The 18,229-nt window shown below is 39.8% G+C and overlaps 1 protein-coding gene across 1 annotated transcript in view; it reads left to right on the top strand.

Moving 5' to 3' along the window:
• Window positions 1-1,215: 1,215 nt before the first annotated feature.
• Window positions 1,216-18,229, top strand: part of bin3 (bridging integrator 3) — a 38,685-nt gene continuing 21,671 nt past the window's right edge. Inside the window, exons 1-3 of the mRNA XM_034691067.1 lie at window positions 1,216-1,548; window positions 12,762-12,810; window positions 13,696-13,736. Coding sequence (XP_034546958.1) covers window positions 1,541-1,548; window positions 12,762-12,810; window positions 13,696-13,736 — 98 coding nt within the window. The 5' untranslated portion in view covers window positions 1,216-1,540. The remainder of the gene's footprint in view (window positions 1,549-12,761; window positions 12,811-13,695; window positions 13,737-18,229) is intronic.

Genomic DNA, 18,229 nt, shown 5'->3' with positions numbered 1-18,229 from the left:
CAAACCCAGTATTTCATCAGTTGCATCATCTCACTGTGTTCGTCACTTTCAATATATCACACTTTTGTAACTGACAGATTGTTTTTGTAAAATTTATATGATCCCTTTTCCTCAATATACTCTGGTGGTTGAACAACAATACAGGATGCACCATGTTCTTCTGCACAATAATCCTTGTGTGTAATGTGTGAATGTTTAAGATATGTGTTAATGTTAAACAAACTCAGAACCAGCCCCCTCTTAATTGTGCTTCTCCAAGAATAATTTATGTATTTTTTTTCTTTTTACATTTTACTGTCCTAAAGTGGCGGCTGAACACACTGCAATTGGAATTTGCCTCATCCTTGTTCTGTGCTCCATGTTGGATCAGAGCCAACATCAGCAGCCATCTTTGTGCCAAACTGGGTTGCAGGGTCGACTGATCAAAAACAATATGCGATGAGATCTCCACAAAAGTAACAAATCATAAATGTGACCTCGGTCCGCTTGCAGTTGAAGGCAGCCTTGTGCTAATGTATGTGTTTAACTGTTTGATTTAGTGTCCGGTAAGTTAGCCTTGGCAAGGTGAAAAGGCTTGAGCTCATTCATCACAATTAACAAATAAAACTTTTTTTGAAAACACCTCACATTTAAAGAGATTACAATGATGTGTAGATATAATAGGCTACTAATGTCATAATATGGACGACAGGGTGGCTTCAGGGATTTTGTGGTCTTCAACAGTGACACTATGGTGTTCGGATGGAGTCGATACTCACTGTTTTCTGTTGTGTTGTTTCCTTTTCATTGCAGTATATCCTCATGTTTGCATGTGCACGGAAATGTTCCAAAGTGCTGCCTCAGACGCTGTGGGTGGTGCTCATTTCTTTATTATGCATGAAAATAAAAGTCACAATGGTTGAAATGGGATAAATCTGACAACAATTCAAGAAAGACAATTGAAAACACACACTGGGATAGCTGTTCTGTTGGCTTTTTTTTTTCTTTGAGAAAACAAGGGGTCTTGTTTAAAATGTTGTGGTTGTCTTTAGCCTATTTCATGTTTTTATTACCTTATAATAAGGTCCTTTTATGATGAGCTGAATATTAAAATGAATTTTACTATATCCTTGTGATGGGGAGGTGTGCTCCCCCGTTTACTTGGCACTTCAGTTTGTTGTAATGCAATGTTTTGTTATTTCTATGTAAGTACTTGAATAAAGAAAAATATCACTTGCCTTTGGTTGATTTGGGTTCCCTACGTGAACGCGCTCAACGCACTCCAGCGCGTCAATTAGGCACGAACGTGCACGCAATTGACATTTGACTAAAAATAAGATAGAGGTGTACACTGATTCTGAAACTAAACACTTTTTCACACATAGACACATTAACACATTTGGTTGCTTCCCTTATTTGTGTGTGAAAACTTCCTCAGAGGAAGCACCAGCGGCTTGGATCCGGACTTCCTGTTACATGCTCGGCTGTGGACTACAAGGGGATGAGGTCCTCGAAAGATCATAAAACTACCCAATGAAACCGGAATAAAAGGGCATTCAAGATGAGTTGGTATGTATTCTAGTTACATCGTTAATTTACGATATGATTTTAAGAACATAACTTCATTAACTCAGATATGTGATAGATAGCTTGTCGGCTGGGCTCCGGCTATTTCCTGGTAGCTGTTCAAATAGTAAACAGGACAGGAGTTAGCTCTAGCATGTTAAACTCAAGTTTAACTCATTAAAACATCCCCCGGGAGATAATTTGACACTTTGAAGGTGGATATCTGCCTTAAAGAGTTGAGAGAAAACGGAAGTAGTTGCTAACTTCGATTGAAGGATGACAAAGTCGTGTAGTTAGCTAAAGAGTGCTAACCGAACCTTGTAGTGGCTAATCCTGCTGGACACATACACTGCACTAATAAACTATCAAACGCCACTGTCTTCACTTAAGGCGATTGCTACGTCCTCGTATTGTGTGAGTTAACCAATAATGCTTATTTTAGCATAACATGGAAACTAGGTAATATAGGGGACAGCAAGGTGACCACTTTAAGTCATTTAAAGTGATCTGTTGACAGCAGGCTAATGTAACCTGTCTGACCTGTACGGAAGCCTGAAGGCGAAATACGTCCATATGTTTAACTACTCTGCTTCCCGCGATAACGAATTGATTTCAGTTGTTTCCAGAAGATCTCAACTTAAACGAGCACAGGGAAAGGCTGGATGGTCTCTGTAAGTGTGGCCAATGGCAGCAGGGGCGTGTCCAGAACTTTTTTTTACCGGGGTGGCCCGACTGAGGCTCTCACATAGGCAGGGGTGGCCAGTGCATTTACAAATAAATAACATTTACCCTTTCTGTCTTCACAACCTACATTTATTAAAGTATTAAACACAGAGGTGTCAAAAGTATTCACATTCATTACTCAAGTAGAAGTATAGATACTAGGGTTTTAAAAAAACTTCTGTAGAAGTTGAAGTATCAACTCAAGCTTATTACTCAAGTAAAAGTGTAAAAGTACTGGTTTCAAAACTACTTAAAGTATAAAATAATGTAAGGGGGAAACAAATTACATTAAGGACAAAAGCTTAGGCTGCGCCACAGACAGGGGCCTATAGTGCACTACCCCACCTCCCAAAAAAAAACTTTTTCTGAAGGCCATAATGACTATAATGTTATATTAATATGTTAATGTTGAAATATTTGGGTTGCACCTGTTTCAGCCACATTCATGCCCACTGAAAATGAAGGCATTTTAGTACAATGCAAATACACTAAAGAACCATATATGTATACTACTGAGCATAAACGTGTTTCAAGGAGCAGAAGATATGATGACTAGTTTCCTGTAAGTATTGTAATGGTGCAAAAAAGTCAAACTTCACAGGTTTGTTGCCTTTTATTGGAATGTAAATGTACATCCAAGCATCAAGCACCCGCACACATTCAAGACCCGGAACAGCTGGTGTTGACCAATAGGGTCTTGCTCAACACGAAGGCTAGATCGCTTCAAACTAATCTAGGTTAGCCAAAATGTTTGATTACTTTATTAAGACACTATCACAACACGCGCATAAATGGAACGAGTAATACATTTGGCCTCTTTTCGGATGATGCGATTTTTAAATGTAAGGAGTAGAAAGTCGGCTGAAAATAATTACTCCAGTTAAGTACAGATACCCACAATTTCTACTTAAGTAAGGTAACAAAGTATTTGTACTTCGTTACGTGACACCTCTGATTAAACAGTGGTTATATTCCTTTTGATTAAAAAAAAAACATGACAAAGTGTCATAAATCATCTGAGCTGAATTCTTTAAGGACTTACAAAAGATGTTTTTTTAAAGTCACATTTGAGGGCACTAATAAAGAAATCTACAGCCAGCCTTTTAACTCATCCCAAATTATAGATTGTAACAGAAACCCCACCTCTGACAAGTCAAACAGCCAATCATAGTTTAGGATTTTGGGGTGGCCCCTTGGGTGGTCAACTGGATTTTAAGGGGTGCCAGTGCCATCCTTGGCCACCCCTCTGGACACGCCACTGAATGGCAGCATGGTATGTCCTGGTACTGGTGTAGCATATCAGTGATCATCCTATTCTTTTTTTTTTCTAGTTTGCAAGAAAATGAGACCATTGTTAAAGCTGGGGTTGGTAGTCAGATTTAGATACACTTTTTGTTATACTGGTTAAAATGATCTTTATGTCCTGATGGCAATCAATACATAATGTGTTCCTAAAAAAGAGTGAAAAAAAGGTGCTATCTACAGCCGGAGTAAACCTGGGAAAACACCAACCAATCCCTGCCATCAGGAGCCATCCCTGCTTCCCGCGATAACGAATTGATTTCAGTTGTTTCCAGAAGATCTCAACTTAGAGTTGCTAAAGCACAAAACGAGTACAGGGAAAGGCTGGATAGTCTCTGTAAGTGTGGCCAATGGCAGCAGGGGCGTGTCCAGAACTTTTTGACCGGGGTGGCCCTACTGAGGCTCTCACATAGGCAGGGGTGGCCAGTGCATTTACAAATAAATAACATTTACCCTTTCTGTCTTCACAACCTACATTTATTAAAGTATTAAACACAAATGATGAAACCAATAAAATCCAGTCCTGCCGTTCTGTCCGCCTCCTGCGTTTACATTTCATGTTTGTTTGTGTTTTTAATTTTCACTATGATAATGTTTTGGTGTTTTCTTAGCGCTGAGTGAGACTTGAGTTGATGTAGTGCAAGACACAAACGATGTGCTGAGGACCGGTTTTGAATCAGTCACAATCATATGGTCGCGAATCAGTGGCGCTCGTGCATGTGAGCGGGGGCGTCGTTTTGGGAGGAGCTCCGAGGGGAAGGGGGGAGGGGTTAGACGGAGTCCTGAGGAAATGCTACATTCAAATTCATGCTAGTTTATCGTGACTACCAACCCTAGCTTTAAGAGAAGGCAGTCTTAGTTTTCCCAGAGATATTGAGAAAAATAAGCAGAGATCTTGGTAAAGCAATTGATAGTTATTGTTATTACAGGAAAAACCAACATTGCTATCTTGAGATGATAACTGAGTTCTCAAGAAAACAGCTGAAAATGATTTGTGATTACTATTAGTCTGGTAACCAGATGTGGCAATGAGTAATGTTATTTCCTCTTAAATAGCTGGGAATGTCAATAGACTGATACCCCAAACAAACACATTTCCAAGTTACTTACAAAGCTGAGTGATTCATCAAGTACATACAGACATCCATGTCACTTAGTTGTTTAGCTATCACAAGTTTACTGTTTGTTGGGCTTTCCAAGATATTTCCTAATCCACTAAACCACAAGTCTGAAATAATATACTGGAAGCAAGGGAGATCATTTAACCCAGTATGGTTTAATATGATGTTTTTGAGTCACAGTTAACACATCTGGCAGACTCTTGTCATGTAATTACAACCCCACTTCCAAATAAGTGAGCTGGGACACTGTGTCAAATGTTAATAAAAATGAAGAGACCAGTTTCTGGAGTTTTGAAGGATATTTGTTGCCCCTTCCTTGCCTGATATAGGATTTCAGCTGCTAAGCAGTTGGGGTCTTCTTTGTCATATTTTTTGTTTCACGATGTGCCAAATGATTTCAATGGGTGACAAGTCAGGACCACAGGCAGGCTAGGTTTAGCACTCCCCCACTAGAGCACCACTGAACAGTGTTCTACTTCATCTCAGACCATCTAGGACCAACTCAGGCCCCAAGAAATTGCCGGCATTTTTGGACCATAGTTTTAACCTGCATGTGTGGATGCAGACAATGGTTTTTGGAAGTGATTTTTCACCCATGCAGTGTACAGAGTCATGTCTGTTTTTAAAGCAGTGCCACCTGAAAGCCTGAAGATCACAGCCATCCAGTACTGGTTTTTGGCCTGTCCCTTTTGTACAGAGTTTTCTCCTGACTCTGTAAATCCTCCAAGATTGATCAAGAAAAAAATTGCCAGTTTGATCAATCATGAGAGCTTCTGTCAGCATCAACTCATCCCGGCAATAAAATACATTGTTTATGAGAGTTTGTATGGGGTTATGTGTACATTGCTTCAATCTTCTTTAATGTGTCTGAAGATTTGTACATGAGGAGTCTTTGCAGTGCTTTAGGGTTATTGTAATTCAAAAATGATTATGGAATTGTGTTTTCAATGAACGAGGAGAGGTGGTGTGAACAGTTGGTCTTATAACATAGTCTGCATGAATGATCCACACAGATATTAGCTGAATCTGCAAGTCTCATAATGGGAGATCTTCCATCCAGCTGGTGACGTCCTTGAGAAAGTAAACAACAGCAAACAAGGCTGTGCTAATATTTCAGCCAAAATACTACAAGACAAAAAAAGGAATTGTGTACAACGGAGCATGTTTTGTTCTTATCTGATCATTGACTCTTCTCTTAGACAGTCTCTTTATATAGAACACAAAATATGAATTGGTGTAGAGGCCCACATCAGAGCTAGTTCCTGACCCAACCCATGGTCTCTTAGGAGACAAGGAAAAACTCCCTTTGCTCATAAGAGAGCTACAAGTCAATGGTGTCTCAGTTTTATCCCTGACTCCATCAAGTCTTCTTGTTTTGACTTTGTGTAGAAATAGCTATCATCCAAATTGGGGATGGGAATTTACAGTAATCCTTGTGCTCGATTACTCAAATGACCAAATGAACGATTACTCGAGTACTGGCAATAATTTTTTTTAAAAACCATAAACAAAAATAAATAAATAGAAGTCCGTCAGACACGGACCTCCCGGACCAGAATTGTAACCGCCACTTTGTCAACACGTTCCAAATCAACTCTTAAGTTCTGCTGCCTTTTCTACATACATCTTTTCCACTCTTGTAGTTGTTCTCTGTGATGGTAGCTTGTACTCCGGTGGACGAACGCGATCAGCTCTTTCAAGCCTTCTCCTTCCACAAAACTAAATGGGAGCATATCTCCAGTTACCATTTTGGTTATTATCAGGCTAATCTTCTCCGCTCTGGTTTCGTCACAACGACGTGTACTAACAGGGCGAGCAAAAGACGAGATGCGAGACTGCTGGTTATCTGTCTCCGCTTTTTTCTCCTTGTGCTTTAAGTGTATGTGGTTAAGCATTGAAATAGTATTTCTATGGTATGCAAGTTTAACGCCACATATCTTGCACTGCACATTAACTTCATCATTTTTTCAAAGTACTTCCAGACATTACTTTACGGTTCTGTGTTTGTTGTGCTTTTGCTTTCGGTGTAGGGGTGAGTATTGCCAAGAACCTCACGATATGATACGCATCACGATACTTGGGTCACGATACGATAGTAGCACGATAGCACAATATTGTGATATATTGCTATATTCTACACAGTTAACTAAGAACTCAAAATTGAAACGACAAATTAAGTCAAAACTATTTCATTGAAAACAACTTTTCCACTTTATTGTTTTTGAAATACTGAAGTTGCATTTTAGTTTCCACTCGGCTAAAATGTGAATTTTTTATTATAACAAATATATCAATATTAAGAGTTCAAATATCGATATCATATTGGAGGTCAAAATGTCACGATATATTGCTGGATCGATATTTTTTCACATCTCAATTTCAGTGTAATAACATGTTCCCAGAGATTTGCCAAAGCTGCCGTAAAACAGTTGTTTTTGCTGAAATCTCTCGGTGTGTTCTAAAGCTGAAGCCGTGGCTGGAGAAGTCATACGTTTATATCCCGTTAATTATTTTCTTACCTAGTATATTCAGTAGGGATGCAACAATATCAAAATCTCACGGTACGATATCGTCACGGTATTAAGGCCACAGTACGGTATTATTGCGGTATTGTCAAAAAAATAAGACGACTTTGAAAAATTGTCATAGTGTGGAAAATTAAGTGCCAGGAATGATACGGATAAACACACTTACTGTAATTGAACAGAAACATAATGCTCAAATATTCTAATCACATTTATTACCACCAACAGGTATTTTCAAGTGCAAAGAACAGTGCAGGCACATCCAGTGCTTCAAGTAACAAGCAAATAAAAAAAAACTTTCAGTTGAGTGTCTTTAAACTGACTGGAATTTTGTAACTTGGCTAAAGCGTGTTCACCAACCTTTTAAATCCCTCATTGTCCACCACTGAAAACATCTGCAGGTTGATGATTCATCAAGTAGCTTCTCATATTACTTGTATTCCCTGACTCGTAGACGACCGCGGTCTGGCAGTATCTGCTAACAGTTTTTTTTTGCATGTCCGTCATGTTTTCTCCTCAATCGTTTTTGTTTACTGCAAAACCAAAATGCGTCCATACTTCTGATTTAAACTTCGCAGGAGGCTCCACTAGTTAAAGTTTTCCGCTCTGCTCCCTCTCTGTGCTTTCCGCCATCTCTTCCTGCACTGCGCAGGGGATCATGGGAGATGATGTTTGCTTCTCAGACCGGCCCACTCAATGGCGCCAGAAAAAAACTACACTAGCGAGAGTACTCCGAGTCCCAGTTTGATACCATCACATGTCGTGGTATTATTGTGAGAATTTTGATACCGAAATACCGCAATATAATACCGTTACATTACATCCCTAATATTCAGTTAGGCAAAAACAAAAAGCACATGGTCACACATGTAACGCTTTATGAGTTCAAGTTATGTAGCCAGGTGAGGGAGTAACAAAATGCCACTTGAATAATGGGGTCAATGTCGAGTACACAAGTACTCAAGTATTCGTACCCATCCCTAATCCAAATCTATATTATGAAATACTCTGATTCATTTTGTTCAGCTTTTTTTATTTCTTTAAGCCAAGATTTATTTTATCATCTCTAGTAGTTTTTAGCAGATTCAGAAGGATGTGTTAACTGCCTGAAGTCATACTCCATAAGTCTGTGTATTTCATATATTACAAAAAGAATTGCATCAGTGCTCACTGTGTGGTGCCATTTATCAGAGTCTGGTTATTGAACGTACAATTTGTGTTTGAAAACGCTGTTCCAACTAGAATAGCCCATTTGGTGTATTGTCCATCCTGTTAGGCTTTAAAGCTTTGATGGAAATGAATTAAGACTCGGTCTATACAGTCATTTATCAAAATTGTGCAACCTTTAAACACTCAGAACAACTTCGGTCTGTTCTTTCTGTCTGGATTGAATTGATGTATCACTTACAGTTCAGCTGGGAGTATGGCTTTTTACAAGCATGGGAAACTTTGTCATACCAGTTCAAGAGGAAACGGGAGGAGACTAACGTGTATTATAACTAACCCTTTCAATTCATCTTTGACGTTTATGTACATTAACTCTTTAGAGTAGGTTACGCACTCTTAGGGGGGGGCTGTGATCAAGTACAAGACAACGTCTTTCAGTTCAGTCAAACGGTCAATAGCTGGCAAGAGATGCTTCTGCCAGCACGCACCGCCAAACACAAGGTCAAGAGTGGGGTGCTCCGCCAGTAAAAAGAGTCCTTTATGGGCTCTGCTGACTGATGCATTCCAGTAGGGCCTGCACACTTGCTTCTATGACGTGAGAGGTTTGACTTTGGGTCATCATCAGAACAATTCCACTTCCCAACATCTTCAACTAGCCCTCTGTGCTCCGTGGCATATCCAAGGTCAAATGATGCACTATCCCCCTGATGGCGTACACATTCGCAGTTTTCGTGAAAAGCCATTGGTTCTTCCAGTTGGTGCATAATGTGTCCTGGATAGAGAGGACTGTTGTGTCTTTGTTCTTGCCTACGTGCTCACTTGATTGCTTTGACGTGTAGCCCGTTTGAGTAAAGATCAGATAGCTCTTTAAATGCAAGTTGACCAGATTGCTTGCAAAAACAGAAAATGTAAAACAGCATTTTTTATGCATCTGCATCCAATGTAGGCAACAACCACTAGTACTTGTAAGCTTGCAAGTTTGAGTGACTCTCTGAAAAGTCATACTCTACAACTATCCCATTCAACTATGTCCTCAAACATAAACATATAACTCAATAGAGTTATAACCAGACTCTGATAAATGGCACCACACAGTCCTATGTTTGAGGACATGCTCATAGGTCAAGTGAATTTATAGTTTCAACAGCTACAGCATATCTACACCCTTTAATGACTGTAGATATCATGTATAGGTCTGTCCCCTAAAAGTACAAGATCCAAGTCATCATGGGACCCAATTTTTTTAGAATATTTTCAGTAAATGTAAAGGCAAAATTTAGCTAAACCACCCTTGCCTCCAATCACAAGGCTTAGAGCTGTTTTCAGAAAACTTTGGACTTCATATGGTGTAACGCAGAAGTTTTTAGTCTTCAGTTGTCTCGTAACTGGGCCTCTGCCATCGCAGACACTAGTTCTGGGTTCACAGGACCAGACGTACCAGTGTTTCTAAATGTGACAGCCCTACAGAAATACTACTGTGTGAAAAAACCTTAGAAATGATTCTCACAGTGACTACCATCCTCCCTCTCTCTCCTTCTCTCCCTCCGGTTGTCTGCTACATTTTCCCTCTCCCTCCCCAAAGCACACTTCTCTCTGAGTGTCTGCCAGTTCTCATGAGCAGTTGAAGAGAGTGACCATTTTCCTTTGGCTCCTTGTAGAAGTGGATATACTCTCAACATATAAAATTAAGGAACTCCCTTCCGATTTATTTCCAAGCAAATATATCCTTTGGTACATTAAAGGGAAAATCCACCTTAATACAGTTACATTTGTACTGCCATGCTTGATGCAGTTAAGAGACAAATTCTGCCATGGTCACTTCTGCCAAAATGTAGAAAAAGATAGCATTGAAAGCAAATATTTAAATATATGTCTCATGGAACACTGGTGGCTGTGTGGCACACATATTTTAACTCTCCCATTTTACTAAAGATGTGAAGATTTTCTCCCAGACACACCCACCTCACATCAAAAACTGTTGCCAGTCGTCGTGCAGTGTTGGTAGAAACTAACCGTCTCAACTGAAAAAAATAACAAGAAAATATCACAAAATCACTTGATAATGAATAAAGCACTGGTCTCAATTTAAAGATAGTATAAATAATACAAAAACAAAGGTGACTTTAAGTCCACTCACATTAGTTGATTTTTACCAGACTGTAACCGCCGTCTGTCCCATTTGTTCTCTTGCAAAGTGTGATGTTCCCTGAAATGATTGTTTTAAACTGTTGTTCGGTGGAATGAACACACACTATGTTTGCACTTTTTTTCTACTTTTCTTAATAAAAAAGGTCTTGTTTATATAAAAGAAACTTAATACATATAACATATAAACAAAATAATGATAAGAGAGAGCAATCTGGGGCGCTGGTGGCCTAGCGGTCTAAGCGCCCTACGTATAGAGGCTAGAGTCCTCGTCGCAGAGGTTGCCGGTTTGACTCCAGGCCCGTCGACTATTTACTGCATGTCTTCCCCCACTCTCTACTCCCTTTATTTCCTGTCTTTCTTCAGCTGTCCCATCCATAAAGGCAACCCCCCCCCCCCCCCCCCAAAAAAAAGAGAGAGCAATCTTCACACAGACACACTAATTATAAAACTTGAAATATTATTAACCAGAAGAATGAAAGTTCATTCCCAGATCATGCCAGCAGCAGATGCCTTATATCTTTAAGCATGACCCTATTAGCATGTTGTATGAGTTACCTGTGTAGCTCTCAGTGTATAGATTCTACTTTGATAGGGGATTCATCCATTAACAGCAACATCATTATGTTTAGGTTAAGTATGGTGTTTTGTTGGTAGATTTCTGACAAGGTTGAATTGATTACCAAATGGAGTTTTTCAGATCTTAGTGAAAATGAATCCGGTCAGATTTGGTCTGTCTGTGCATGGTTGGTTCACCTTATTGTAGATCCAAGAGAGCCCTGCCTGAAGTCCAGCCCAATGGGTACAAATATTTCTTTTTGATTTATGTTCCTGCTGTATTTTGGACTTAATATGTCATACGATTTAAAAGACTGCGAGATGCATTCATAGTGTACGTAGCATGACGCCAAAGTGAGCTGATCAGGTAACCGGAGAAAGGTGAGTCACGTAAGATGGCAGTGAGTAATTTCTGTGGTGATTTTCCGTGTTGGCTCACCCAAATGATGACACAGTGGGTGAAACTTCTTTCCGGGGCCAAAAGCAACACAATTTATTTTGGCATCAGAGTTGAGATTGCCATGAGTTTAGGATTAATTCAAAGCGTTGCACTGTTTGGATTAGGTCAGGACATTCAACTTCTGATGAAGCATGGCATCTGTTCAGATTTTGTGATCTAAAGAAAATCTTGATACCTGAGCCACCAGTGAAACCTGTTTTTTTTATTTTCATATTCTTTGCTGGATTAATCGTGCTGTTATTTGACCATGTTGAGTTTTGTGATTGAGCTGTCATCAAAGGGATCTTCCCCACACATCAGTAGCATTCCCCCGGTTGCACAACGAGGCCCTGCATCACACCCTCCCTTTTCCATCTCATTAGTCTACACACCTTTCGTTTGACGCAGCTGCTGCCTCACCCTGCCTGTCAGGAGCAACTGTCCATCATACACCTTAGATTTCAGGCTATTAGTGGCACATCAATGACAACCTACAGTCAAGCACATTGGGAAGGCTGTATTTTCTGCTTTATGGTTTCCAAAAAGCCCTCTGATGCTCTGCAGAAACTTATTAAGGCAAGGCAAGGTTTTGAAATGGGGATAAAAGATTGTATTTTAACTAAGGAGGAACAGGTTTCTGTTTTTGTCTCCCGAAAAATACAGTCAGGATGTCAGTTTTTGTCTTTCATAAGTGAAGAAAAGTTTGTATTTTTCAGTCTGAAGATTAGGTGCAACTACTAAACCATATGACATGTTTTTGTTTTAGGTTGTTTTACCGCACTGGTCTCAAGTTTCTTCTTTAAAAAAGGTATTTTTTTCATGGTAGTACTCTTTTTGTAATTTTAGTAATTGGGGTTTTCTACTCAGCACACCCAGTGCTTCTGCATTTGATTGCCAGCTGGAGTCATGCAGTGAAGCCACACTAAGAAGAGGAGACAATCACTTCTGTTTAGTGTTATCCGTCTGCAATGGGAGCCAGATGTGTGTAGTGATGACATGAAGTTAATGCACTCGGCTTTGAGTGCACACACCAAAGAGGCAGGAATTAACAACTTCAGATTGTCCATGTCAGGGTTCTGAAAGAGGTGCATGTTCACCTTTACACCTGTGCTGGCCTCGAGTCACCCATCATGCACCTGATGACAATCTTGATGCTCAGTAATTCCACCTTTATAGATAGGCATTTTCTAGCTGCTTGCTTTTTCTCATCTGTCATTTCTTTTCATGTGATTTCAGGATTCCCTTCAAGAGTGGACAACCAAAGAAGCAGATTGTCTCTAAAACAGTGAGTATGGATCAAAAGCACTGATCAATAAAAAAACTAAAGTTAATTTATATTTTTTTAAAAAACTGTCTTAAGGCCGCGTTTGTGTAAAAATGCTTATGTGAAGGCAATTCTGAAGATGGGATATACTATACAGTACTGATAGCAGTCTAAATATTGTCATCAGAAAGAATTATTGGATGCCAATTTGTCTGAGCCATGCAAGAGGGCAGCGGTGGTTACCTTGAAGTGACAATGAGTAGGCGTTCTCAGTGCAGGAGAAAACCACTTCCAGTGTAATGGTTGTGTGGCCCAGCAGTCACTGTCGGACTGGGTTTCCAGCTTCCTGTACAACCTAGACGAAAACCAGGGAGTGGGTTACAGGCCTCCCAGTTACATTGTCCACTCGCGACAAAGTGTCAGCTGCCTTCCTCGTTGTTTTTGCCACTGTGTTTAAAACTGGGAGCCCACAGAACCACAATACAGGAAACAAGACTGCCTCTGTAACCCTGCATGTTTAAGAGACATGGTTGGACAAGCTGTCTTGGCCCTAGCTGACCCTGGAAACTGGATATAGAAGTATTTAACCTGCTTTTCAACCACTGGAACCTGGTGGAAGTGCAGTTAGTTAGTTGTGGTTTCAAGCTCCCCTAAAAGTCCAGAGGCCTGAAAATGTATTTTGTGTAGGAACTATTGGGATGAAGTTAAAAAAAAGTTAACCTTTAAATCAAGGTAACATACCAAGACTTAGATGTCTGCTGATGAAGTGAAAACCTACATAGAAAGGGATTCTGTTCCCCAAATGATTCCACTCTGTTCCTGCAATGTAGCCCCTTTGTTTCAAATATGACTCTGTGTTCATACCTTGTTTTTTTTTTATTTTAAAGACAATGTTTTCTTTTGTAGGTTGAAAGAGACTTCGAGCGAGAATATGACAAGCTCCAAAAGTAAGTTTGAGTTTTTATCAAGACCTGTATTACAGCAGACAAAGGTGTTGTCTGTTGGTTGCACTCATATTTCTTTGGAGCTTTGGAGATTTATACAAAGTCATAATGAATTCAGACTTACCTAGAATGCACTGCTGAGTGTGCTTGAGGTACATGCATCCATATTTGTAAAATTGCAGTCTTTTGGTGCCTTTATATTGGTCAAGCAATGTTTCTTTGCCATGTTGGACATTTCAAATATTAGAATATTTCCTACATGTATGTGTTTAACCATAATTCGATTGTTTAATTTTTTTACTAAGTATTTGTGTAATTGTACTTTTTCAAATAACTTTTCATGTTAAAAGTACACTCTTGAGAATCTTGCACTTAACACGCTCCTCATTGTACATACAGTTTTTTTGGTCTTGCACAATCCCTGCTGTGTTTGGTCCCTTTTTTTTCTCAAGACTGAACTGTGAAAGGTCCCACATATGAGCTTTGTTGCAGTATGGAATATGAAACCATGAAAGAGCTTCCTTTCCCAATAAATATCCTTGTAAACCTCAGATAAGTCAAAAATAAAATGAGAGGTGTAAAAGTGTAACGTAAAGGCCACACATATGTTTTGAAATTAAGAAAAAGTATGTCCAAGATTATTTTATATGTGGATATTCCTAAGGCTGTTTCATGTGACTTGAAAGCCTTATCTGAAAACAAAGTTTCTTAACAGCTGACAGTTATTATTTGCCCTGTCTATGTAATTTATTTCCATAAAATAAGAGAGAGCGGGGCTCAGTCAACATAAACACTAAAGAACTGAGTGCTCAGTACATCCGGGCCTTGTCTTACTGGGAGGCCGAGGTTCTAGAAACTCCCTGAGGGCCCTGCAGAATGAGTAGGAGCACCATTTTTCTCTCAGGTTTTGTTGAGTAGGAGGGCCCATTATCAGCAAGGTGTGGTGCCAATAGACCTTATAGATGAGTCAGAGAAGCAGGCATGTACAGACATTCAGGTTCTCCACCCTAGAGATCCATATCAACACATCGTGGAGCCCCTGTGACCTAAATATACTTGGTTTGCTCCGCTATGAGTCCTGTTTGTGCTTTCTTTCTGCCTGACAAAAGGTATTTTTGTTGTATTTTGACTTCTGATTTTATGGGATTAATTATATTTCCTCTGAAAGAAGTATAACTGCCATGTGCAAAGTAACCTGTCTCTTTTAGCAAGTGTAACAAGTGCTGAATAATCATAATGACAAAACCATTAATTAAACTCTTTATTTGTATTAACAAAAATGCAATTGTGAAAATTGAATTTCCAAAAAGGTGTTTCATTCAATTGTATTACATTCAATGATAAACATAAACCCTACTGTTAGAAATAACCTTGACCTGAATAAAGAGTAAGCTGTACAATGACAGTTTTAAACTCAACTTGTCAGTGTTCTATAGGTGAAGAATTAATTGAGTATATGTAAGTCTTCTAAAAATATAGGTGCCTGAACATAAGTAAACATGTATGTTAAAGCTAGGGTTGGTAGTCATGGAAAGCTAGCATTAATTTGGATGTAGCATTTCCTCAGGACTCCATCTAACCCCTCCCACCTCCCCGTGGAGCTCCTTCAAACCAACGCCCCCGCTCACATGCACATTTGCCGCTGAATCACGACCATGTGGTCGTGATTGATTCAAAACCGGTCCTCAGCACATCCTTTGTGTTTTGCACGACGTCAACTCATGTCTCACCCAGTGGCTAGAAAACACCAAAACATTATCATAGTGAAAGTTAAAAACACAAACAAACATGACATGTATGCACAGGAGGCGGGCAGAACGGCAGGACAGGATTTGATTGGTTTCATCATTTGGTTCCTGATGGCAGGGATTGGTTGGTGTTTTACCAGGTTTACTCCGGCTGTAGATAGCAGCTTTTTTTAACTCTCTTTTAAGAACACATTATGTATTGATTGCCATCAGGACATAAAGATCATTTTAACCAGTATAACAAAAAGTGTATCTAAATCTGACTACTAGCCCCAGCTTTAACTTAAAAAAATTAATAAATAATTCATTGATAGATATTATTTAAAAAAAAACACATTCACTGCTACTACTACTAAGAATGATCTTCTATCGCCCATCATCCTCACATGCATTACAATGAATCACGGTGCAGTGTGTGTCTTTACAACGTCATCTTTTAGAACGGGAATACTGATTAGCAGTAAAAGAAATGATAATAATAATAGTAAAGATTCTGATTAGTGGTCACTGGCCTGAGTTTGATGAGCCAATGAACTTGCCCTACATAAACTTTTACTGGCGACAGGGCCATGGGTTACGTCAGACCCTGCCACGCATTTAGGAAGTTTTGCAGATTTGAGAATTTGTTCGAAAAGTTCCCCTAACATTCACCGATGAGTAATGGGTAATTTATTTTGTTGCATGCACACCATAGACTGTATGATTAATGGACGTAGTAAACAGACGTCACCCATCTGTTTCTGGAACGCTGTTTTGAAGCCAATCGTTGACGGGTGCCATATTGGAAATGCTGACTCAACCTAACTTCTGGCGAGCTAATGTGAGGTGAAGAGGCAGGCCTTAAGCCTCTTTGCTAGCAGCTACAGGGTGCCTCCCCTCTCAATCAAGTCATTCATGTCCTTAAATTGGCAAAACTTTTAATCTTAATATCTTCTGAACTGCTGCATTTAAAAAAAAAATCATCCCCTTACACTGTGTGCCGATAGAGAATTGAGCAACTCGGACCTAAACGTTATTGTACCAGGCTGTAAACATGTTTATTAATGCTACAAAGGTCATCTTTTTTGAATGGGTGTGTATGTGGTTTCAGGTGTTTCTGCAGCCAGCCTCAAACGGACGCTCAATGAAGTGCAGTTTTTAGCACTTCTGCATGGGCCTCATATTTTGAGACCCGACATTGCCGTTTGATGCACACGTGTCTTGGGCTTCTGCTCAAGCGGCAACCCCCGGTCTAAAAATATTAGTCCAATGCGGAAGTGCTAAAAACTGCAGTTCATCGAGGATCCGCTTGAAGCTGGCTCCAGAAATACCCAAAACTACATACACACCAATTCATAAAAGCCGATCTTTACAGCAGAAATAAACATGTTTACAGCCTGGTACAAAAGACGAGTGTAGTCTGGGTAGCTCTTTTCTCGATCGGCTCACACAGTGATGGGGGGTGAATTATTTTCACTTTCAATTTTGAAGATATTGAGATTACGAGTCCTCCAATGAGAGGCACAGGGAACATTGTAGCTGTTGGCTAGGAGGCTCAAAGCCCGCATCTTCACGTCACAATCGCTCGACAGCAGCAATATGGCTGCCGATGACAATTGGCTTCAAAACAGCGCTTCAGAAACAGATGGGTGATGTCACGGATACTACATCCATATTTTATACAGTCTATGCTTCAGCTATAGCTTTAGTTCTTGCACTTTATTAGCTCCTAAATCGCTACTTTCTACTCAGCTCACATTTCTTTTGCAACAACCCTGCCAAAATTGCCTAACAAATAGAATGTAAGGTGTATTGTTGACAAATTAAATTGGCTGACACATGAATGTTTTATTTTATTTTGCAATTAGTGGGTATCAAATTATCTACTGCCCTGGCTCTTTATCAGGTAAAAAACAAGCATGAAATTCATACATTATAAGCTTGCTGTAATTAGCGGATTGAATGCTAATTGGCTTAATGACCATCAGTCATTCCCATCAATTTTTGGGGCATCCAAACAATTTGTCAAAATCAACATGATGAAATGGAATTTGGCCTGGCACTATGCCACTCAATACACACATGCTAGACTGAAACTCTAGAGTTAACACTGCTGTTGCCATTTTTATTGTAGTGAAACCAGACAACACTCATTTGTAAATATACTTACACAAAGTTTTCGGCCAGATTTACATGGTGCTACACTGCCTGACCCCTGTTCTTGTTTGACTGTCGTCCCCCCCCCCCCCCCCCAAAGGAGTGGATGGTCAAACTTGGATGACTGCCTGTTTCTTCTCTGGTGTCATACAAAGAGTTTGTGTGTGGACACAGTTCAGAATGCAGTTTTGTTTGTATAGTTTTTAATAAGTGAGGCTAGGTGATTGTGGCCGCACTGGCTCATCACTGAGGCACTGGAACAAGGAGCAGCAGCTGTTCCTCTAGGCCGCTCTATTAGCACCTTTTTGAAAGAGACTCCAGGCTCACCTGGCACTCATCCAGAGCAACTCTCTCACTGTCAGTGCTGACAGAGAACCATGCAACAGTATTGTGCAACACATTTAAAGTAGGAGGTGCTATCTGGAACATGAGTTTCACATGCACAAACAAACACTACAAGAACACATCTTGAGTGTACAGGCACTGGTCTCAGAGCATGTTAGTTTGTTTACATAGTGAGAGGCTTTCACCCACTATCCCGCAAACCCGGTCTTCATGATTGGCAGGGTTTAACTGTTAAACTGTTATTTTCCTCATCTCATATTTGTCTCC

This window comes from Notolabrus celidotus, chromosome 9 (assembly GCF_009762535.1).
Source record: "Notolabrus celidotus isolate fNotCel1 chromosome 9, fNotCel1.pri, whole genome shotgun sequence".
NCBI lineage: Eukaryota > Metazoa > Chordata > Actinopteri > Labriformes > Labridae > Notolabrus > Notolabrus celidotus.
The sequence above is the reverse complement of the archived record's forward strand: the minus strand, read 5'-3'. Positions and strand labels throughout refer to the sequence as shown.